This window comes from Corapipo altera, unplaced genomic scaffold (assembly GCF_003945725.1).
Source record: "Corapipo altera isolate COAL_440 unplaced genomic scaffold, ASM394572v1 268, whole genome shotgun sequence".
Lineage (NCBI taxonomy): Eukaryota > Metazoa > Chordata > Aves > Passeriformes > Pipridae > Corapipo > Corapipo altera.
This window is the reverse complement of record NW_020884901.1, coordinates 8,869,580-8,894,062: the sequence shown is the minus strand read 5'-3', so window position 1 is coordinate 8,894,062 and position 24,483 is coordinate 8,869,580. Positions and strand designations below refer to the sequence as shown.

The 24,483-nt window shown below is 54.1% G+C and overlaps 1 protein-coding gene across 3 annotated transcripts in view; it reads right to left on the bottom strand.

Moving 5' to 3' along the window:
• Positions 1 to 24,483, bottom strand: part of WHRN (whirlin) — a 50,754-nt gene that overhangs the window by 2,013 nt on the left and 24,258 nt on the right. For 2 of the 3 annotated variants that reach the window (XM_027650283.1, XM_027650285.1), the window contains exons 4-11: positions 13,751 to 13,953; positions 13,370 to 13,406; positions 11,608 to 11,820; positions 10,444 to 10,656; positions 8,161 to 8,193; positions 2,894 to 2,965; positions 1,910 to 2,498; positions 77 to 255 (exon numbers count right to left, since the gene is read on the bottom strand). In XM_027650283.1, coding sequence (XP_027506084.1) covers positions 77 to 255; positions 1,910 to 2,498; positions 2,894 to 2,965; positions 8,161 to 8,193; positions 10,444 to 10,656; positions 11,608 to 11,820; positions 13,370 to 13,406; positions 13,751 to 13,953 — 1,539 coding nt within the window. The remainder of the gene's footprint in view (positions 1 to 76; positions 256 to 1,909; positions 2,499 to 2,893; positions 2,966 to 8,160; positions 8,194 to 10,443; positions 10,657 to 11,607; positions 11,821 to 13,369; positions 13,407 to 13,750; positions 13,954 to 24,483) is intronic. The other variant, XM_027650284.1, reaches the window with a different exon arrangement.

Below are 24,483 nucleotides of genomic sequence, written 5' to 3'. Positions count from 1 at the left end.
GAACTGGCTGGATGAGGCAGTGGGGGACAGCCCCAGGTGCCCCCTCCCACAGCCAGCAGCCCCCCCGGGCCCTCACCGGCTTGGAGGCCCCTTCAGCCGCCCCCTCGCTCCTCGCGGCCTCCTTGAGGCTCCGGCTTTTCCCAGGGCCCGGCTGCCGGCTCTTGTCCTTGCCGCTGCTCTCGAGCTCCCCGATGTCCACCCCGCTGTCCTCGCTGAGGGTCTGCCCGCTGTCCGACAGCTGGGAGAGCGTGGAGGCTGGGGAGACACGCGGGTTAGAGGGCGGGCAGCGCGGCCCCGGGGCCGGCCGGGCATGCACGGGGAGAGGGCAGATCCCAGGGCCGGGCAGATCCCCTGGGAATGACACCTGGCCTTCGGGGCCAGGCTCCCAAATCATGGAACTGCTTAGGTTGGAAAAAACTTCTAAGTAAACTCAACCATTCCCCAAGCACTGCTGAGCCCACCACTAACCCACGGGATTGTAAATAGGGGGAGGTGAATGATTTTACATCAGTGGCTGCCATAGAACAGAGAGTCATTTGAGTTGGAGATGATCTCCAAGGTCATCGAGTTCAGCTGTTCCCTGAGCACTGCTGAGCCCACCACTAGCCCATGTCCCCAGGTGCCACATCTACATGGCTTTCAAACCCCTCCAGGGACGGGGACTCCACCACAGCCTGTCCCAATGCCTGACCACCCTTTCACTGACGAAATTTTCACTAATATCCAACCTGAACCTCCACAACTTGAGGCAATTTTGTCTTGTCCTGTCACTTGTTACCTGGGAGAAGAGCCCGACCCCCACCTGGCTGCACCCTCCTGGCAGAAGGACCGAGCTGTGCACTTGTCAGGGGACAAGTGGCCTCATACTCAGGTCCAGGATCCAACCCAGATCCCAAATTGGGATGGAGGGAGAGAGTGATGAGTCCTGGGTTCCCGCCCGTTTATCCAGACCATGCTCCACGTGGGAGGAGACTGGGACGGACCCGAGCAAAGAGGTGCTGCCATAAAGGAGCTTTCTCGTCTTGGAGAATACAGACTCCAAGCGCAGATGGAGACTGTGGGAATGCCGGGAACAGCGGTACAGCTGCACCCGCGGGGAGCGCGGGGTGTCCGGGACAGCGGCTCTGGCACTCGGAGGAGTCGAGGTCCCACTGCGGGCACCCCCCGGGCAGGACCTGGCCCTCATTAATGAACCCTCATTAACCGCGGTTAATGAACCCATTGCAGGGACGGGACGGGGCCACAGGAGGGCGACATTGCCACTCGTGTCGGTCCCACAGGGCGGGGGGTGCCGGGGATACCCCCAGGACCCTCCGGGCACCCCCGGGACCCCCCTTCCTTCTTCATCTGCGAGTGATCTCCCGGGACACTCTTCCCTCTGTACCTCCGAGGGACCCCACGGGACCCCTTTCCATCTCCGGGGGACTTTGTGGGACCACACTCCCTCCTCTCCACCTCCGAGGGACTCCCTCGGACCCCCCTTCCCTCTCCATCTGCGAGGGACATCCGCCCCGTACCCCTTTCCCTCTCCACCTCCAAGGGATCCCCTGGGATCCCCCTGTACCCCCTTCCCTCTCCATTGCCGAGGGATCCCCCTGCACCCCCTTCCTTCTCCATCTCCGAGGGATCCCCCTGCACCCCCTTCCCTCTCCATCTCCAAGGGATCCCCCTGTACCCCCTTCCTTCTTCATCTCTGAGGGGTTCCCAGGACCCCACTTCCTCTCCATCTGTGAGGGATGCCCTGGGACCCCCCTTTCCTCTCCATGCCCAAGGGACCCCATAGCACTGGAAGGGGCTCTCAGCTCTCCCCAGAGCCTTCTCTTCTCCAGGTGACCCCCCCCCAGCTCTCCCAGCCTGGCTCCGGAGCAGAGGGGCTCCGTTTCTCTCTCGAGGGGCAGGTGCCACCCACCTCTGGCCTGGGGCAGGGGCCTCACTTCGTTGACGTCGGGCTCGCTGTTGGGCTGGTGCACCTCCACCATGATGAAGTGCTGGTTGGCCACGGCCTGGGGGCTGCCCTTGTCCGGGGGAGGGGGCGCTGGGTGGGCGGGAGGAGGAGGAGGGGAGGGGGATGGGGGGCTCTGGACCCCTCCAGCCTCAGGAGACGGGCTCTTCAACCTGGTGGGGGACTGGACCCTGGGGAAGGGCCCGATGGTGTGCTGGGTGACCAGGGAGAGCTGGGCATCCATCTGCCTGCGGGAGCCGTGCAGGGACGGGGAGATGGTGGCGTAGATGGCGCTGGGGGAGGAATCCTCGGTGGAGGTGGTGGCAGTGGAGCTGATGCTGACCGTGTCCTTCTCAGGGGCGGTGGGAGGGGGGCTGGGGTTCCGGGGGGCCACGAAGAAAAGGCCTGACTGGGAGGACTCAGAGGAGGGACGCTTGGGCTTGTCCTTCCCTGGGTTCCTGTGCTGGGCAGCTGAGGGGTCCAGCAGCTGAGGGGCTGCAGGAGGAGGAGGAGGCTTGAAGTTGGGTGGTTCGTCTGGGAAGGAGGAGATGTCATCCTGCCAAACCAAGAACAGGAGGTTTTAGGACACCGTGCTCAGCTGTGAGAACTTCTCCAGGGCTTCCTCAGGCTCAGTGTCACCTGTGTCTTTATCTTTTCCCAGTGACCCTGGCTGGTTGTTACAGAAGCACCTTTCTGATCTTCTGACAATAAGAATATGATTCACAAACGAGGACGATTAGAGGACAAATCACTCAGTCTCTGCTTTGGCTCCCACAATGCTGCTCCTGCTCAGCCAGCCAGGATCCTTCTCCTAACCGACTGGATTAACTGGCTTCTCTGACATCCCTGGGATATTGATATAGCAGAGCTACTGAAGCTGAGGCAAAACTCAGTACCCCCAGTTTTCCTCCAGCTCCCACCCGAGGTGCAGCAGCTCCTGCAGGGCCTTACCAGGGACACGTCTGGCAGGGTGTTGATGCTGCCTTGGTGGCAGTCCCCAGCTCCCTCCAGTTCTGACGTGTTCTGAGAGGGCAAAGAAGGCAGAGAAAACCATGTCAGAGCAGCAAGAGCAACCATCTCAGTGCCAGTGTGACAGAGAACATGGAGTGATCCCCCAAACCCCCTCCCCCTGCAAGGCCAGTCTGTCACCCAAAGGTTTTTGTCTCCTTGGAGGTTCCCTGGAGACTCACATATCCTATCAAAGCAGCTTCGTGGGACACAGGATCTCCTAAGGTAGGAAGTGTTCTCAAAGCCTGCTGTGGACCTGACCTCCTGCAGAGGAGGAATAAGCTCCTCTGGACCCAAATCAGCTCCTCCTGCTTCATTTGGAAGGAGCTCAGTCTCAGTATCTGGATCCTTCCCAGGAGAAGGGCAATAGAAAATTTCAAAACTCCCTTCCCTTTGCAAGCCAGAATGGTGGGTCTCACGCAAACCAAAGCTGCTTTCCCTCTACGAGTCAAAATGTCATCAGGAAATGTCACACCCCAGCTTTGAACACATCCCAGCTCCAGATATCCGGAAGGGCTCTGGGAATCTGTCAGTCTGTCTGTGCAGGGGCAGCTGTGGGTCAGGAGGGACTCAAGGAGAGAGGACATGGATACAGCCAAGCAGAGCAGACAGGCACTTGGCCAAGTCCCAGGGCTGGCAGAACAGGGGGCACAGAGGGGGTGAAGCTTTTCCCTGGTGAGCTCTGCCCAGACTCTGGGGATGCTCTCCCAGGGGGGAACATCCTGCTGCTCCTGCAAGGCCCTGTAAGGGCAAACCCAGACTCATCCCCCCTCCCACAGCAACTCCTGCTCTGGAGAGGAGCTGCTGCTGCTCAGGAAGGGAGAACTTGGCTCCTGTCACGTTCCCAGGGATGTTTGTTCTCTCCTGCTGGATTGGGCAGGGCACAGTTTGTGTTTAAGTGCCTGTTATTTATTGCAGGGTAAACAGCTGATTAGTTGAAATGCTGGTGCATCTGCATTTCCCCCAGCTGCTGGAGGCTGCTGCTGTGCCTGTTAGATGCTGGAGTCCCAAAATAGACACGGGAGACAATTAAGAGCATTAGAGAAGAGGTAAAAACATTGATGCAAAGTGCTTTTATCTCCGTGGCTTCTGAAAGAGCCCTGGAGAATGGGAACAAAGAGAAACGGCTTGTTCAGGGAGTGACAGGTAAATCTTCACTTGGGACACTACTCCTGCCTCTGGCAAAGGTTGGTTTCATCATCAATTAATCCAACATAAGGGGATGTGGCTTTTGAGAGAGAAGTAGAGAATCCCAGACTGGTTTGGGTTGGAAGGGACCTTAAAGATCATCTCATTCCACCCCCTGGCCATGGGCAGGGACACCTTCCACTAGAATAGGTTGCTTCAACCTGGCCTTGAGGATGGGGCAGCCACAGCTTCTCTGGGCAACCTGTGTCAGGCCCTCCTCACCCTCAGAGGGAAGAATTTCTTCCCAATATCCAATCTAAACCTCCTCTCTTCAGTTTAAAGCCAGGCCCTACCCCTTCCTGGGTTACTGACTGTGCAGCAAGGTAGGGCAGGAGACAGATTGGGCTGCAATGTGTGGCAACAGCACCAGAAAGATCACCCAGAGCTCACATGGCACAGGACTGTGCAAATCCAAGCCCTGGTGTGAGGGATGGGCTGATTCCCTGTGTCTGAGGCTGGAGGAAGAGGAAGGTGGGGCAGAAGTGACCTGCCTTTGCAGTGATTGAACTGATCAGGAGCTGCTCTGGGCTGTGTAAACATCAGCCATAAGAATTCGGATCTGATTGAAGTGCCAATGGATTTAAAATCTCGAGTGCCTCCTGTCCCTGTGTGATGCCAAGAACAGAGATTCTCAGCCAGAGTTCCCAGAGCTGGGAGAGCTGCACCAAACGCACAAGTGCTTGTCCCAGAGCTCCTGTTTGCTGCTGGTTCCTCTGCTCTGCAGACACCTGCCCAAATACCAGCTCTCTCTGTGCCAACCCATCCCCAGATGCTGCCCAGAGCCCTGAATCCAGCCAAATGTCTGTGTGCACGAGGAAAGGAGCCAAGGCAGAGATGGTGACATGTCAGCACCAGCCTGGTGGACTTTGGGGACATCTCAGCTGTGTCCCTAACACTTCCCTCCCCACTTCTGCCTCTACCAGCCCCAACGAGTCCACTGAGCTCCTGGCAAATGCAGGAGGATCAGATCACCGTGATACAGAAACATAAAACCTCAGACTGGTTTGGGTTGAGAGGGACCTTAAAGATCATCTCATTCCACCCCCTGCCATGGGCAGGGACACCTTCCACTAGCTCAGGTTGCTCCAACATGGCCTTGGACACTCCCAGGGCTGGGGCAGCCCCAGCTTCTCTGGGCAGTGTGACTGGGAGCAGCCTGTTGTCAAACAGTCACAGTTATGTCACCACTAAAACAAGAAGAGTCTGTCTCATGCCCCCCCAAAACCTGCCAGGGCCACCTCTCCCAGTCCTGCCACTGAACCCTGTGTGCCCATCAAGCCCATCCCATGCCATGTCCCAGCCCTGGCCTTGTAGAAAGGACAGTCTGTGCACTGAGATGTGACTCCTCTGGCACACCCTGGGTGGGTACAGACGTTGCCCTCCACCCCCTGATCCCACTACCAGCTCTGCTCCCCCCCAGCCAGGGACACTGATGCTGCTCATCCTCCTCAGGACACCTTTTCCTGGTGCAGTGTGTGAGCAGATTTGTTCTTCCTCCAGCTTAGTTCTTTGGGAGCAAAAGCAATTAAACAGAGATTGCTCTGGGCTGTAAAACTCTGGGCTGTAAAACTCGATGGCTTTTAAGCCAAGCACGTTGGCTTTCAGGAATTGGCTGTTTTTGAGGTTGTGCTTCCCTGGATTTCCCTTGAAAGACTCACCACCTGCCACTGCCCTGAGAAATGAGTCTTTATTGAGGAGGCTGCTCCCTCCTGCCCACTCCCTGCTCCTTTACCCCATCTGTTTAACAGTTCCCTGTAGAAACTGGGGGCCAGGTGAGGCCCTTCCTTCACAGAGGAGCTGGGAAATGTCTGTCCTTCCTATCCTGCTCAGAGAGAATGGCAGGAGTGATGGAGCTGGAGAGCAGGCAGGCAGACAGCTTTCATTTGCAGATTAAAGGGTGGAGAAACTGCCACCTCCCCGGGGAACACAGCTCAACCTTTAATTAACCTCCCAGCTCCAAATCAGTCCCTTAATTTCCAGTTACTGCTAACGAGAGCTGTGCAGAGCCACTCAGCCTGAGTCCCACAGGGTCTCAGTTTTCAACAACTGTATCAGCCTGAGAACAAGCCCAGTTTTTCTTTTCTCTTCCCCTCTCTCTTCCCTTCCCTGTCCCACTCTGGAATGCAGCTGCAAGGCTGGAGACCAAGTCTCTGGTCCAGACTTCAGGGGCTCTAAAGGTGACAATGACCCAGTGCAGTGGCTTCACTCTGTCTTCATCCTCATCCTCTGAGAGGATTGTTCCCATGGGAACCCTCCTTGTGGGATATCCCAGGGAGGTGGGAGCAAGCCCGTGCCTATGGAACCAGGCCTTGGGAGGAGAAGGCACCTTTGGATGGCAGCAGCTTTGCCAGGAGGTGATGGAGAACCAAACCAAAACCAACAGGGATTTCAATTCCTTCATCCCACCACTCAGGGCTGGGCAGGGGTCAGGGACAAAGGGAATGCCAGACTATTGTGCTTGGAAGCGATCAGGAATTCCCACTGCTCTGGTCAGACCTGATTACTGCAGTCTCCAAGCAAGCTCTGCCCTGCAGGACTCATCCTGAGGCCCAGGACTTACAGGAGGTGCTGGTGACACTCAGACAGCAGACACAGAGCACCCGGGGGTGGCACAGCACAACGTGGCCTTGTCTCATTTCCAGGCATCCTGAAGGATACAGCCTCTAATGGAATCATTTTCCCAAGGCAGGGCCTGCTCAGCCTGGTTATTTTTGGTCAAGCCCATGGTGGGACAGGGAGCCTGCTCTAGTGTCAGGAAGCCAAAGAAATCCGGGTCCCATGGTTCAAGGTGCCTGTGACAAACTCCATCGGGGAATGCTACAGCTGTTCTCTGCTGGATAAGGGCCATTCCCAGAGGGATGTGGTTTTTGGGTCAGGTTCACAACTGCCAGAGGTCCTGTCTCCTGAGCAGTCCCTGCTCCACCACTTGCCCGACCCGCTGACCCTGTGATTTCCTCCCAGCCAAGGAGCAGGGAATGTGCTCCACACCATGGAACCTGCAGCTTTCCTCAGCCTCATCCCAGCCAAGAGCTCTGACCTGACAGAGGGGCTCCTCAGGCTCTTCCCACACCCATGTCCATCCTCTCGAAATCCTCAGTGAGGATCTCTCCAAGGCTGGACACACACAACACATGCACACTGACCCTCCTGCACTGCAGCGTGGATTTTTGCAGATCCAAGGCCTGTAGGGAAAATTTTCTCCCATCCTAAGGATGTATGATAGGGGGTGACCAGCCTGCTCAGAGGCTGAGAGAGCTGAGCTTGCTCAGCCTGCAGAAAAGAAGGATCTGGGGAGACCTTGTGGTGGCATTTCACTACTTGAAGGGGCCTGTAAGAAAGATGAGGACAGGGTTTTTTAATGGGGCTCACTGTGACAGGACAGGGGGTGATGGTTTTAAACTAAAACAGGGTCAATTTAGATTAAATAGAAGGAAGAAGTTTTTTATAACAACAGTGGGGAGGCCCTGGCACAGGTTGCCCAGAGAAGCTGTGACTGCCCCATCCCTGGAAGTGCCCAAGGCCAGGTCAGACAGGGCTTGGAGCAACCTGGGCTAGTGGGAGGTGTCCCTGCCCATGGCAGGGGGGGTTGGACTAGATGGGCTTTAAAAGTCCCTTCAGCACAAACCATTCTGTGATTTTATGAATCTACAGGTATTTAGTCATCATGCTCACACAGCAAGTCAGCACAGCAGCACACAGAGCAGGAAGAGCAGTTTTGGGTCCACCAATGCTGCTGGTCCTTCCAAAACCCCATCCCCGAGGGCTCTGTGGCACTCAGTGCAGGCAGGAACTGGCACCAGCTGGGTCTGGTTCAAGGTTGAGCCTTGTGTGCACCGCAGGCTGGGGAAGGGGGCTCTCCTCAGCAGAGAGAACAGGCAGGGATGGGTGAAACAAGGTGGCTGAGCACGTGGAGGAGCCGCATGTCAGTCCCTGGACAGCCCGTCCCCGCCTTCTCCCGGCACAACTCACCCCCCCCCAGCCCATCCACTATGGCAACAGCAGCACTCGCCCTCCTCCCCTACCTCCATCAGGTCTATCAGCCACAGGAGCCGCTCCTGGGGACGTGCCGGGGGGAGAGCAGAGGAAAACAAGCACAAAAGCGAGAACGTGACATCAGGGAGGATGCAGAGCAAAGGAGCGAGACGAGCAAATCCCGGCACGGCGCCTCCCTCCTCCCCCACACACACCCCGAATCCACATCCAGCTGCATCCAGGGCTGGGTGTGACGGCTGAGGTGAGTCCCTCCTGCGAGAGGGGCTGGGGAGGGGAATGGCATCGGGATTGAGGGCAGAACAGGGCAGAGGGAACAGTTCAGGAGCTCTGCCCCTCTTCTCTCTCTCCTGTCAGCTGAGACAAGCCCCAATCCACCACGAGCTGGTGCTTTTAGCTTGGCAGCTGTTTTAGCAAAGAGTGGGGACAGTCATCTCCAACGCCAGCATTCCCAACACCCAGGCAGAGCTCGGAGGCAGGTGTGTTCTCACACCCATGGAAAGGGGTGCCACAGGGCCAGGGAAGACCTGTAATGTCATCGAGGGACACGTGTTCTTGGAGGAAGCTCTTCAAAACAGTGCTTTTAAGGCACAGCCCACTCCCTCTATGCCAGAACAGCACCCTGGTCTCCCTCCCCCAGCTCTGGGCTCATGTGCCATTGCTCACACAGCAGCCCAAGCAGCCACGCTGGGCACATGCTGTGGAGGCAGAGCATGGCACGCCCGAAGCCCACGGTACAGCCCCAGGCACGGGGACAGCACGAGAGCAGGGTGTCACACCCAGCACACGGCCCTGGCAGACCTGTGCCAGCCCCCAGAGACTTCAGAAGAATTTTCCCAGCAGATCCTCGGGAAAGCAGAGCAAAACTGGCTTTGTTTCTCCTGATCCAGAAAGGATCTCAGTGGGATCCACCCTGACCACAGCAGGTGGCTTCCCCATGGGTATTTGTGGAGTTAACGGGACAAAAGCACAGCTCTGCTGCTCTGACGCTCTCCTGGGATGCTGCACCACCCCATGTAGGCAGGCAGAGCCCCAGGAAAGCCCCTCCTCTCTCTCCCCCTCCCAGCTGTGGTGCCCGGACCCTCCACATCCCGATCCCAGCGCTCCAGCCGCGGGCGCTTCCCTTGCTGCGGGACCAGCACACATCCCATTGTCCCCTGCTCTGCTCAGGAAGGGCTTAATTTCCAAGGTTACTAATGCATTTCTGATGAAAGGCATTTTATGGCTAAGGAAATTAATTTGGGGGCTGTGTGCCTGCACACTCTGAGGTGATTACACCAACTTAATTAGACGGTGCGTGCCACGACAGCCTGGCAGAGCCGTGGGAGTGAGCGCTGGAGAGAGGGCAGGGGCTGGCATGGGGTGCAGCCACTGGCAGTGGGAACAGGCAGCCAGGGTCTTTAAGGAGCTGATTTAAAAGCTGGTGAACAGCAGCAGGCACAGTGTGGCAGCAGCACATTGCTGGCATTTCTGTGTGGATGCAGCTCTCTGTCTACAAAATAACGTTTTAAAGACAAAGCATCTTTTTTTTAGTTCGTTGGGCTTAAAACCCAAAATGGCCTTCCTGCTTTGTCTGGGGACGAAATTTTGGAATTACTTAGATGAGGGTCGGGAAGTTCAATTTATTTGTGATTTTTATGCATCATAAAACCTGCATTCTGCTGCTCCACATAATACTTTATCCTACATATTTGTGCGTGCGCTGTGATAGTTTTTATTGAAAATACATTTAGTGCCGTGCTTTTTTAAAATATAAATAAATAATAGGCAATAAAGACCAAATTCCAAAGCTGAGTTACAAGTTTGGCTAAAAGACTTGCTTTAATTGCCTAGAGGAGTCTAGAAGAGCTTTTTTTTGTGTTTCTTTGTTTTTGTTTGTGGTTTTTTTTGGGTTTTTGGGGGTTTTTTGTTGTTGGTTTGTTTTTTTTCATTTAAATGAAAAAAATTTAAATAAGCCATTTGTCCATACACTTAAACCCATGTTTGTCCTTTAAATGCACAGCCCTGCCAGAGGTCCTGGAAAGGAGATTGGCTTCGTCCTCACTGGGGACAAAGTGACATGCAGCACCACAGCCCTCACAAAGGGGAGGGGACAGGAGCACAGAGACACCCAGCACTTGTCGTGGCATCACTTTATTCCACCTAAAAATCTCCCCAAAAATAAAAGCTTTGGGGGAATCCAGGGGGGGATTGAACAGGGTGGGGGGAAAGGTGGGGTGAAAGGCCTTTACAGCACTCCAGGGAAAGGAGTCTGTGGTGAGGCTCAGGTTCAGGAGTAGGTGCTGAGAGGGAAAGGATCACCCAGGGGGACTCACCCGGGCCGAGCTGACGGTGGTGGCAGTGAAGTGGCTGCTGGAGGAGGACACGGTGTCGCTGTAGGACATCATGGAGTAGGAGTCGGTGGCGGCGCCGGGCCCCGAGGGCTGACGGGCCTTCATGGACTCGATCTCCCTCTTCAGCACCAGGTTGTCGAAGCGGTCGAGGTCTTGAGGGGAGATCACCCCCCGCACCTCGGACAGCAGGGAGAACTGGGCCAGGCAGACACAGCCAGAGACAGGTTGGGGCAGCACCACAGACACACCCACCCTTCCCTCCCTGCTCAGCACCGGCTATGGGAGGTACAAGCAGGTGACACAGCAGGAGGTTTGATTCTAAACATCACCAGGAGCTCCTCTGCCACTGAACACCAGCCTGTATCCCCCAGAGTGTGAGACACTGGAACAGGCTGTGCTGCCCCATCCCTGGAAGTGTCCAAGGCCAGGTTGGACAGGGCTCGGAGCAACCTGGGCTGGTGGAAGGTGTCCCTGCCCATGGCAGGGGGTGGAAGGAGATGGGCTTTAAGGTCCCTCCCAACCCAAAACATCCTGTGATGCTGGGATGATTCTGTGATAATGTGCTACACCTGGATTTGGCTTCTATACCCTCACCCTTGCCCTGAGCAGATCACCTTGGAGGCACTGGGCCATACTGTGACAATGTCCACACTGTGACAATGTCCAGACTGTGACAGGGCCCACAGTGTGACAATGTCTGCACCGTGACAACAGCTCTGCTCAGCCCATGAGGTACCAGAAGCTGCCCTGACCCTGCCATGGGCCACTGCAAGGGTAGGAGACCTTCCCAAAGAATTATGGTGAGGAGATCAGAGCTTGTTTCACTTAGGGTAGCTCTCCTGCCTACAAGAGGCATCTTTCCCCAGAGACAGTTTTAGATGTTTTCTCTTCCTGCAACCCAGAGAAACGCTCCCTGCTATGAGAAAAAGATAAATCCTGCAGACTTGTCAAAGGCCCCACAGGGGGTGGGGAGCAGAAATTATAAAAGCCCTGAGGAGAGCAGGGCTTGTGTCATTCTCAGGCCCAATGAAGCGCCATTAGGATTAATGTTCTTTTAAGCCCATCGTTCTCAACTTTGGAAATAAATTTTCCTACAGTCCTGGCATTTGGGAGGTACCTGTGTGTTCTCCCACTTCCCAGCCTCACCTTGGCGTGTGTGTTGAGCAGCTCGAAGAGGGCCATGACCAGGGCATCCACGGAGATGTTGCCCTCCTTATACTCGTCCAGGTAGTAGCCCATGGTGGCCCTCTCCTGCTCGTTGAGCAGGTGCCGGGCCTGCTCCTCCAGCATCACTCGGGTCTGGTTCACCATGCTGCTCAGGGTCACCTGGGAGCCCGCCAGCCCCCGGTAAAACACAGGCTGGGGGGGACAGGAGACAGGATTTGGGCTGGGATGACAAGGAACCAGCTGCTCTCTCTCTGCTGAGACAGCCAAGCAGCACAGGCTGCACTGAGGATACCCCCTGGCTGTGTCCCAGAGCACTGATCTCACCCAGCTGCCCGAGAGGGAGCTGGAAACGGGAGTGGAAGGGGGATGTTGAGGTGACTCGAGGCAGGTGACCCCCCAAGGGTTCAACAGCAGAGCTGTTCAGTGTCACCACCTGTCTGGGCAACTCCAGAGCTGTCGTCAGAGGCCCTGAGCTCTGCTCTCTGGGCACCAGGGACAGGACCCAGGGAATGGCTGGAGCTGTGTCAGGGAGGGTCAGGTTGGATCTCAGGGAAAAGTTCTTCCCCCAGAGGGTGGTTGGGCACTGACCAGGCTCCCCAGGGCAGTGGGCACAGCCCCAAGGCTGCCAGAGCTACAGGAGCATTTGGACAACACTCTGAGGGACAGGGTAGGATTGTTGGGGTGTCTGTGCAGGGCCAGGAGTTGGACTGGATGATCCTTGTGGGTCCCAGCTCAGGATATCTTATGAAACTATGGATTCTGTGAGTTTATGCAGCACAAGTTGAAAACTAAAACAGCCTCCCAGCACTGTTCAGCAAGCAGGGACACTGTCCCTGGACCAGTGATTTAATCACAGGCTGTATTCCCCCCTGGCAGAGCTGGGGGAACTGGGGCCACGAGAGACAGGCCAGCTTCCCATCCTCTGTAAAAGGCACATTTGCCCCCAGTGCCAGCTTGAAGCAGACCCTGGTGAAGAAAGAGCCACTGGCAACCAAAGGAGCCCCAGGGAGAGACAAGTCTGGCTGCAGATGAAAGGCTTTTTTTCCTTTGAGAGGGATTTCTAAGAGGAGGTCCTTGCTGTTCCCTCCCAGGCAGCACTGGCACAGGGATATGGAGCCAGACAAAACCCTGACTATCCCAGAGAAAGAGAGGAGTTGAGGCTGAGGAACATGTTTTGCCAGCAAAGAGCACAAAGCTGTTATCAGTGAGAGCCACCTGTGAAACCTCCCTGCCTTATTTCCATTTAAAAGAAAAGTGCTTTGCAGAGAGGTGTAGGGAGAAGACACTGGCACAGAGCTGCAGACACAGCATGGGTGAGTCCCTGCCACTGCCTGCTGTGCTGGAGAGGTCTGGCTCTGCTCTGCTTCCAGCTGGGAAAGATCCCAGGAGCTGGCAGGGCCCAGAGACAGCCACCATGTGGAAAGCACCATAGTCTCATCTGCAGGGTGGAGGGTGTCCTTGCCTAATCACTGCCCCTTGTCCATTAAGGTGCTCATTGCCAGGCTGGGAGGCACCAGATGTGCTGCAGAAGTGACTCACCAGTGGCACAGGACAGGGGGTACCCACTGTTTCATTTATCAGCTGCCAATATTAGGTGGGGAGGAGAAAGGCCCGTTAAAACCAAACCAGCATCCCTTCCATAATCAGGAGCACAGAGCCTTCCCTCCCATGGAAAACAGACAATAATAACAGTGATTTTTTTTTGTCTTTCCTAAGGCATCAGGTATAAGGGTTGTCTTACCCTGGCTGTCATCTCCACAGCGTGGTTGCCCACTGCCCTGCGAGGAGGGAGAAGATCAGTTAGTGCTGATCCCTCGTCACCTGGGGCCTGGCACGGGGCCTGGCACAGGACCTGGCACCTTCTCTCCTCCCTGTGCCTGGAAGCTAAAAGCTTCTGGCCTGAGAGAAGGGGAAGGGGCAGCAGCACGTTGTCCAGACCAGGTCAGAGATGCTTCACTTGACATGAGGACCACACACCCCAGCACCGGGTGCTCCCCTGGACAGAGCAGGTCACATGCTGGGTGTTCCCCCAGCCCGGGGTGACTCTGTACCCCCCCCCAGGAGCTCTGAGCTCACCCCCCTCTCCCTCAGAAAGCTCCCAGGGGCTGTCCCAGGCACGTACCCCGCGGAGCTGACGAGGGTCTCCCCAAGCTGGGAGCTGGTGATCCAGCGGGTCTCGTCCACGGTGGTGCGGGCGTGGGGCAGGCGCCCGATGTCCTTCACCGTCATGATGAGGTGTCGTGAGGACTTGAGCAGCTTCACGGCCTCGTCGTGGGGGATGCTCAGGAAGCTCCTGCCGTTCACCTCCAGGATCTGGTCTCCCACCTGTGGAGTCGGGATGGGGTGAGCTCCCGGAGAGTCCTGGGAGCTTTCCTGTCAGGAACACGCCCTCCTCTCCCACCACCGAAGTCGGGATACAGCAATTGGAGGGACCAGGAAAAATGCTGCTGGCTGAAGAACCAAGCACTCAGGGTGGGAGCCACTGAAGGATCAGTCTGTAAAGCCTGGAGGAGCCTGTTTAGGATCCCAGGTCAGATCAATGTGCCCAGTCTCCTCCATTAACCAGACCTGCAGACCAACTGCAGACCCCCAAAGAACATCAAGGCCTCCAGCCCCAACCCCTCCTGCTGATCTGGGGGGGCCAGGAACCATCTGTGGAAGCCCCAAACCTCAGATCTCTGTGTGCAGCAGGGAGGTTCAACTGGAGTGTCTCACCACAGCCTCCAACCCCCTGTAAACTGTAGGATCTGAGACAGCTGGATTCCATCCCTCCTCTCCTCCCATTTTTTCCCCAGCAGTTCCTAAGGCCTTTTATTTTGTGGGCAGGGCTGTTGCAGGAACCAGGAATTTCCCTGACAGTCTGGCCACATTCAAGACACAGGAGCCATGTGGTATTTCCCCCTTCATCCCAGGCCCTCTTCCTCTGTGCTTCCAGGGCATCCAGTGCTGCTCCTCCTCACTCCCGTACTCCAATTCACCCTGTTTCTGACAAAAAAACCTCTTTGAAACTGTTCTTTCTTATCCTTCCTTAACCACAGGCTTCTGCTCAGTCTGACTTTCTTTATGGCACAGTGCAAGCTGGGATTCATTCTCCAGACTCTTCCTCCAGTGGGAAGCACTGGATTAAGCACTGCCAAGTCCCTGTGGTGGGCTGCGACTCTCCCGTCACCTGAGCTTACTCCAGTCCTGCCCAGAACTTTGCTAGGGTGAAAGTGGACACCAAGAGCACCACAAACCTTTCAAGGCATCCATTCCTCTCCCTGTCTTCCTGGGATGTTTCCCCTTCCACTAATGAATCCAGTGAAGGGCACAGTGACCACGCCACAGTGCCAGACACGGTGCTGACACGGCCTGACCGTGGTGTCTCCAGGCATCCCCAGGGGGACATTCCCAGCAGAGAAGGCACAAGAATAGGGAAAAATCAGAGAAAAATGGGCCACAAAGATGCTCAGACTGATGGAGTGTCTGCTCTGGAGCCAGTGTCTCTCTGGGAGAGCTGGGGGTGTTCACCTGGAGAAAACAAGGATCCAGGGAGACCTGAGAGCCCCTTCCAGGGCCTAAAGGGGCTCCAGGAGAGCTGGAGAGGGACTTGGGACAAGGGATGGAGGGACAGGATGAAGAGGAATGGCTTCAAACTGAAGGAAAGGTTTAGATGGGATATTGGGAAAAATTGTTCCCTGTGAGGGTGGTGAGGCCCTGGCACAGGTTGTCCAGAGAAGCTGTGGCTGCCCCTGGATCCCTGGAAGTGTCCAAGGCCAGGTTGGATGGGGCTTGGAGCAACCTGGGGTAGTGGAAGGTGTCCCTGCCCATGGTAGGGGGTGGAATGAGATGGGCTTTAAGATTCCCAAACCATTCCATGATCCTGTGAACAACAGAGAGGACACATAACCAACAACTCATGGACCACTTTGCTCAGGGTGCAGCTGTGAGAATGAACAAGTACATCTGCAACAAAAACACATGATGGGAAATTGTGATAAGAAACAAATGGAGAACAGCTCTAAAATGAGTGTAATGTCCATATTCAGGTGAATGCTGCAAGTTCATTCCCTGGCCACATTCATTCCCTGCCTGCCCAGCAAGGGAGAGAAAAGTTGTAAGGAAGCGAAACAAAAATGATTAGTGGCAGATGAAGGTGCCTGTGAAAGGACAGATCGAACAGATTAGGGCTGTTAAATTTAGAGAGGAGATAATGTGTGGGGAGCTTGATGGAGCTGTACAAAATAATGCTGGCAATAATGAGAAGCCAGAGAAGGGCTCCTGTTTACCCTTCCCTCTGCTGAAAGGACAGAGGGTGCTCAGAAGGAGCGTTCAGAGGAGGCTGGAAGGAGGCTCTGATAGGAAAAAAGGACCTGGAGCAAGAGCACCACAGAACCATGGAGTCATTTAGGTTGGAAAAGACCTTTAGGATCACCAAGTCCAGATGCAACTCCATCCAGGGACCTGAGCAGATTTGCCTCATTCTTCATAGAATCACAGAACAGTTTGTGTTCGAAGGGACTTTAAGGATCATCTTGTTCCACTCCCCCTGCCATAGGCAGGGACACCTTCCACTAGCCCAGGTTGCTCCAAGCCCTGTCCAACCTGGCCTTGGACACTCCCAGGGATGGGGCAGCCACAGCTCCTCTGGGCAACCTGTACCAGGGCCTCCCCACCCTCACAGGGAAGGATTTCTTCCTAAAATCTAATCTAAACATACAGTGTGAAAACACTCCCCCTTGTCCTGTCCCTCCAGGCCCTTGGAAACAGTCTCCCTCCATCCATGGGCTCCCTTCAGGTACAAGAAGGCCACAATCAGGTTACCCCAAAGTTTCTCCTCTCCAGGCTGAACAATCCCAACTCTCCCAGCCTTTCCTCTCAGTAGAGCTGCTCCAGCCCTCTGATCATCCTGGTGCCTCCTCTGGACTTGCTCCAACAGCTCCATGTCCTTCCTCTGCTGAGGAGCTCAGTAATATGGAACGTCCCAAATTTCTGGGGACAGTTCCTTCCTCTGTGACACACAGAGGGGCTGGTGGATCACAGGGGCCGTGGCAGAGCCCAGTCCCCACCACCACCACTGCCAGAGCCCCTGAGTTTTGCCCTCACGTGTCAGCCAGTGCCCTGTGCTGGCTGTCCCCATGACTGCTGTCACAGGGCAGCTGCGGCTCAGCAGACAAGGGATGATGTAGGGAAGGGCCAAACCCACAGCCCTGTGGCCAACCCAGCAGGGATGCAAACCCTGTGAGCTGGGATGATCCAACCTGGGGCTCAAGGGGAAGAGGGAGGGTTGTGACAGCCCCTGCACGGCCCCAGTGTTGGCACAAGGGCTGCAGCAGCTCCTGCTCTGGCTCCAGGAACACACTCCAAGCAGCAAGTCCTGAAAATGGAGCCACCTGTTCTTGGCTGGCCTTCCCATCCTCTGATATGCCCTGTGGGAAGGCAAGACTTCCCAAGAGTGGGTCCCTCTCTGGGGGTTGCTGCTGTCAGTGAATTTGCTACCAGAGTTGTTTGAGTTGATTCTGATGTGATGTTCAGATTGGATATAAGGGAGGAATTCTTCCCTGTGAGGGAGGGGAGGCCCTGGCACAGGTTGCCCAGAGAAGCTGTGGCTGCCCCATCCCTGGGAGTGTCCAAGGCCAGGTTGGAGCAACCTGGGCTAGTGGAAGGTGTCCCTGCCCGTGGCAGGGGTGGGATTGGATGGTCTTTAAGGTCCCTTCCAACCCAAACCAATCTGTGATTCTGCCAGACATTTAATTTATACCTTCCTGTATCTATGGCACCAACTCAGCTCTGGGCACAGAACTGGTGGCCCTTTGCACTGCCTGCTGGAGGGAGAGATCCCAGAGTGGATCTGGGATATCACACCCATCCCAGCAGACTGCAGAGCACAGATCCGCCAAAATCACGGGACAGGGATGTGGAACTTCCCTGCCTTGAGAGAAAGACAGCCCAGAGCCAGCTCTGGGAGGCAGCTGCACACAGAGAGCCCAGGGCAGAGCTGATCCAGCTGAGCTGATCCACAGCCACTGGGAAATGGGAAGAGAGGGAGCCCAGGGAAGGGTGAATAACACAAACCCACATTCCCAACAAACAGACTCGACAAAATATCTCAGACTCCCTTCAAGCTCTGTCAGCTTTAAACCCACCATCAGAAAACTGCTGATGGACAACAAAACAGGGAAGGGAAATTATGCAAGTGCCTGAACTGCCAAGAGAAACACACGTTCAGGTGGAATGAATATCATCTCTCAGGTCTTTCTGATTTATTAGCCAACCCACTGGAGTGGATTTTCCTGCTAAAGAAGGAGCACAGGGCTCACAGCAGCACCAAAACAATAAACCCCCAAATCTGATTAGACAGTTCTGTTGCAATTATGAATCTTTAATAGTTTTCTGTATCGGGCATTAAACTTTCATGATTATTTTGTTTCAAGACAGTTACACAGATTTAATAACCTTTCTTTAATTTCTCCTTTTAAGAGAGAACCCAACAGGAGCCTGGCAAGTCCTTGTTGCACCAGGGAGACCAGAAGGGCCCTGGACCAGCTACTTCATCCCTCTGTGTCTGTCCTTCATCACTTCCTCAACATTTATTCCATGTCCTTCACATCCCTCTGGTCTCCTGTGCCCAGCACATGACCACCTCTCCCAGGTGCTCCCAGAACATTAACACCAGGTGGGAAAAACCACCCACAAAATACTTGGATAAGTTTGAGCACCTCGTGCAGGGACAAAAAAAAAGACCTTGCAAAAATGATTGCTGGTGAAGGGCAGATAAAAAGGAATCACTGGACAGCCCAATGTCTGCAAATCAGCCTATCTTGATCACAGACTCCTATTAGAGCTGGAAAGGATTTGTTGCTAATTAACATGGATAATAATTATATTTTCTCCCCAAAGTCAAGGACAACTGGGAAGGTGACAAAAAACTGCAGAGATGTAAAAAGAACCATCCAGTAAAACAAAAGCTGACCCTGGCAAAAGTGATTTGCTGTATGCACAGCTCCAAACTGGCACAGAATAAAAGAAGTAATAATAATAAGACACATACACACACACACAAAAATAAAATACAGGAAAATTACTGCCCTGGATATTTCAGGAACAAGATTTCAGTTGTGCTCAGCTAATGGTGGGTGGACACACAGGACGTGCTGAGTGCTTGAGCACTTCTGAAAATGGAATTATTCCCATTTCCTAGGGATAAATGTACCCTGAAATGCAGGGGCTGAACATGACATGCAAAAGGTGACAGAGCATGACGAGAAGCAGAGCTCGGAAATAACACACCTCGATGACAGGCTTGGCTCCTTCTCCTTGTGGAGACAGAGGGAATGACGTGGGAAAGGGAGGTGCAGCCAAGAGAAACTTAATGGGCTTCAGACAAGGGTTCTGAGCAGCTAAAGGCTCTTAAAAATAATCAAAACAGGCTCTGGGAGAAATTCAGTCACACAGACAGAGAAATAGGTGAGAGATTTTAAACATGAGTTCATGTTAAATGACACCAAATTGAGCTGGGAGTACCAGGGCTAATAGGGTCCCAAATGGGTTGGCATTAGCACCAGTCCTGTTTAATGCCACTAATGTACCTGGAGAGGGGCTAAATTACACTGGAGATACCCCTAAAGTAGAAGGAGCCTCCCTCCAGCACAAATAATTACCAAAAGCAGACCTGAAGAAATTAAAAATACGGGCAGGGAAACGTATGAATCGATTGGGAATCGACCAAGTTAAATAAGAAAAATAGGGAGGTGCTCAGCTTCTCCAGGAGGGAAACAGGGCAGGGCAGGTGATCCATGGCCAACGAGGCCAACACAGCCCGTTGGAAGGATCACAGAGATCTGGGAGCAGGGTAGGGAATGATTGGTGCCAAGTGCTGCCTGAAAACGTGTTCTTTTCCCGACCACTTCACAACACAAATAGGAGGAACAAAGCAGATACAGATGGGAGTGAGAGCACAAAGAGAGGAAATGGTCTCTGGGGGCTGGCAGAGGTTGTGGCCCTGCTGTGGGGAGGGTTCTGGTGGCCTTCCAGGAGAGGAGCCATTTAAACAACGTCTGTTCCCAGCAAGGTGGCACCGTTGGAATGACCACTCCAGGAGAAACGTTCCCTCTCGGGTCCCACAACCACACACCTCCTGACTGACCCCTCACTCTGCAGCTCCTTCCCCAGACTCAGAGGGAGCCCCAAGGCTTTTATTTTATCTTCTCTTCTTTTTTTCAGTATTTCTGTCCATGTGCAGACATCAAAACACAAACCAGCTTTCAAAGGGCAGCTCTGGGACAAGGAGACTGAGTGCACCCTCAGTCAGTCCTCAGATGACACCAAGTTGTGTCCAGGGAAGGGAATGGAGCTGGGAAGGGGCTGGAGCAGCAGGAGCGGCTGAGGGAGCTGGGAGGGCTCAGCCTGGAGAAAAGGAGGCTCAGGGGGGCCCTTTGGGCCTGGCCCCCCCCGGAAGGGGGGGGGGGGGGGGGGGGGTCGGGCTCTGCTCATAGGGAACAAGGGACAGGAGGAGAGGGAACGGCCTCAGGCTGTGTCAGGGGAGGTTCAGGTTGGATATTGGGAAAATTTCTTCATGGAAAGGGCTGTCCAGCCCTGGCACAGCTGCCCAGGGAGTGATGGAATCCCCATCCCTGAAGGGATTTAAAAGTCATGTGAGTGTGGCACTTGGGGACATGGTGCAGAGGTGGCCTCAGCAGTGCTCAGGGAACAGTTGGACCTGATGATCTTGGAGATCTTCTCCAACCTAAATGACTCTCTGTTCTATGACAGCCACTGAGGATGTAAAATCATTCACCTCTTCCTGTTTACAGCCTCTCTTTTCCTCTCCTCTCATGTATGGGTAGATATGGATCATTGTAGCCTCTCTCCACCCCAGCCCTTGGGCTGGGAACTCAGTATTGAGTGGTGTGTTCGGAGCGAGCGCCCAAAATCTGCTCTTTCTGATGGAAAGGTCACAGAGAGAAAACAAAAACGGCTTAAAAAAGAAAAAAATCCTGACAAAATACACCCCCAGAAAAAAAAAAAGAGCAGGGAAGAAATTAGGATGAGAAGAGCCATGGATGCCACCAGAACAAGGCCATGGCATCGCTGGGAATGTCACCAAGGAGGCAGGAAGGACAGAAGCTGAAAGCAAAATACGACTGACTCACATCCCTGCTCTGCAGCCTCTGCTAACACTCACTTCTTCAGTCTGAGAACTGACTCCCAGGCAGCATATTTTAAAACATGCCCAAAGAACACATTGTCAGGAGTTCCATGAATGAATAAACATAAAGAAGGCCAAGGCCAGGAGTATGAATATTTAATTATTGACTGACTGCAGCGATCCAGCCTGTTTGCTGCTCTGCCTTTCATGGCCATGGAGCCAGAGGGAGCAGAGCAGCAGCACCTGAACCAGCATCAGCTCCTCTGGGACCCACATCTCAGGACCAAGGCACCACTTCTGGAGTAGAAAAAAAGCCAGTTTAGCTCCTGGGACTTGGGAAAACCTCCTTGTTTTGTCCTGGTTTTCAATACCATGTTGTTTGCTCTTTGATCAAAATTTAAGGGAAATGTAAAAAATTAATTGTTCAGTTTATTTATTATTAGAACATTTCAAAATTCTCTGAGTTGGTGTCATAGATACAAGAAGGTATAAATTCAATGTCTAGCAGAATCACAGATTGGTTTGGGTTGGAAGGGACCTTAAAGACCATCCAATCCCACCCCTGCCATGGGCAGGGACACCTCCCACTAGAACAGGTTGCTCCAACCTGGCCTTGGACACTTCCAGGGATGGGGCAGCCACAGCTTCTCTGGGCAACCTGTGCCAGGGCCTCCCCTCCCTCACAGGGAAGAATTTCTCCCTTATATCCAATCTGAACATCACATCAGAATCAACTCAAACAATTCTGGTAGCAAATTCAGTGACAACAGCAAACTCCAGAGAGGGATTCACTCCTGGGAAGTCAGCAGGAACCTTCCCATCGACCCAGCAAGGTTGGGTCGAACCCACATTGAACAAACCCCCCGTTTTTCTACTTCACAGAGCAACAAACTACCTGGAAATCACATTTACCCACCAGTTCTTCCCTCTTTGTGGTATCACATCCCTTCCACCAGCACCTGGAGCAGTGTAGGGAGCGCAGGGGGACACGATCTACACCCAGCCATGTCTAACAGCAGGACATAAAAGGCCTTTCTTTATCTCCAAAGCCCTGAGCAGCTCTGAAGTTACAGCCCGCGGCAAACACAAATCAGGGCGGGAAGCACCTGTGCTGATCTGAAATCACATAAAGCCTGACATTCACAGCAGGAATGCACAAATCAGCTGCCAGAGAACAGAGCAGCGAGGAGGGAGATGTGCAGAATCAATAAGCAGAGGCTTTGGGGTGCAAACACCAGCCCCGGTGGTGGGAGCGGGGGTGGCAGGGACAGGGGACAGCAGGGACAGCTCCGGGTGCCTCCAGGGAGTGTGAGTGTGGCTCATTCCCAGCCTTCCGAGCAGGCATGGGCTGAGGTGGAGGGATAAAGCCAGGTGTTGTGCTGCTGTGAGTGTCCCTGTGAGTGTCCAGTGTGACATCACCCCTGCTGAGCTCACTGTGGGAGGACGGAAAGGGAAGCAAAGCCGCAATTTTTCCCCGTGTGGTAAAAAGAGGGATTTGGAGCGGTACTGAAGTGTTAAACGTGAATCAAACTGACAGAACCCGAGGAAAACAACTTCTCTTTTCCTGCCTTTCAGGCTTCTTTTAGGACATGGAGCTTGACTGGCACAGGGGCAGCAGGTGCTGGGGACACACACTGGTGTCACCAAGGTCACCACACAATGCCCGAGGCAGCTCCAGCCAGTCCCTCTCCTTCCAGCTCTACCAAGCAGAAACAAGTTGTCCGGTGCCTCTTGTCATCTATCTTGAAATCCTGGTGTCCCAGAGCACTGTCCCTGCTGCCTCTGGCCATGACCTTGCACTGATACCCCTGGGATCCAGCACGGGCACAGCTGCTGGGAGGTGCCAGCCCAGAGGAGAGTCCTACACTTTGGGAGAGACCAAGGCTCTGCAAGGAGTTTCCAGCAGCAGCTCTCACTTCTTGCTGCCTAAGAAACACTCCATTCTCTACCCAGGATGCTCCCACAGCTCCCCATCCTAGTGACCCCTCAGGTCACAGGGGTCAAAACCTCATTTCCCTGCTAAGGACCTGAGATAGAGATTAAAACTTGGATTGATCCAAACCTCCAAGTGCAGCATTTTCATTCTGTGTCAAAAAAGAGAAACAGGAGCCTGCAGAGCACAGTTAAGTTCAGCAATGGCTGCATTACCCCAAAAACGTCTCCTTGGCTGCAAAGGGAACTCTGGTGACCTCAATGCCCAGCTGGATGCAACTTCTTGTGCCACAGCAATTTGAGGGACAGGATCATGTCTGTCCCAGCCCAAATCACAGCCCTCTCCACCAGACTGTCCCCAGCTGGTGCTTTAACAGATTGAAGTGACTTTATGGGGCCACTGAAGGCTTAGCCCTAAACTGCCCAGGGCTGATCGATGGAGGCATCACAGAATCGTGGAATCATTTAGGTTGGAAAAGACCTTTAAGGTCACTGAGTCCAAAAATGTGTCCCTTCACAGTACAGGGAGGGGATCAGAGTGGATTACCCCTCGATCCTCAGCAGTCCAGCACCATTTCAGGGGATTGAGAGAACATTACAGAGTTTAACATCAGCAGGTTTTGACTGACACAAGGAGCAGGGAAAGAACTGACTCTCAGGGCCCATAGGATTGCACTGGAGGAAGCCAAAAGGGCATGATGTGATTGCAGGGAACTGGGTCATTTAGAGAGAAAAAACACACTGGAAAAGAAAGCCTGAATGAAATAAAATTTTACAGCCTGAGGAGCTTGAGTTTCAAACATGCCCCATTCCCGAGTGGCACAGAGATACACCAGTGGCTCCCTTTCAACTTATTTAACTGGTCAATGCCCTAGGAAATACAGAATTTTAACCCCAAATGTACCTTCCAGTAGCAGCTGTGGTCCCAGGATGTCCCATCCTGTTCTGGCACAGCAGGAAGGCTGGAGGAGCTCAGAGGTGCTGGGTGTGTTTGTGGTGGGATGAACGAGGTGCAGGACCTCCCTTTACCAGAGATCTGCAGCAAACCTGCAGCCAACCCTGGACCAGGGCCCAGCCAAACCCCAGAGAATCCCTTAGGGACCTGTTTGACAGTGGAAGGAACCTGATGCAGCTGGAGGTCAGCTCCATCCCGAGGGTGATCCCGCTGGTTCTGCTTGTTAAGACATGATCCCTGCAGATGCCAGTGCTGCAGGAGGAAACCTGCACACACCTGCTCCCACCACAGTGAACTGGCCTCCAAACACATGCCCTCAGGCAGGTTGAGAGCACCTTGTGCCCAGCACTGGCTCCAAACATAATGGCTTTGGATGGAAGATGCAGGAAAAGGGCACAGGATCAGGATCTTTAATAGAAAACTCTGCCCTGCCAGCTGAGGGAGGTGAGAGTGACTTTCCTGTGAGCAGAGACTGTGGCAGCTGGGCCTGGTTAGTCTGGAGAAGACTGAGAAGAGATTTCATCAATGCACATAAATATCTCCAGGGGTGCCAGACTCTTTTCAGTGGTGCCCAATGACAGGATGAGGAGCAATGGCCATAAATTCAAATACAAGTTCCACCTCAACATGAGGAAGAACTTCTTTCCATGGAGGTGTCAGAGCCTGGAACAGCTGCCTAGGGTGGGCCTGGAGTCTCCCTCTCTGGAGACATCCCAAACCCACCTGGATGTGTTCCTGTGTCACCTGCTCTGGGTGACCCTGCCTGGATGATCTCCAGAGGTGCCTTTGAACCCCAGCTAGTCTGTCATTCACCTGCCAGGTTTTTGCTGCACACCAAAAA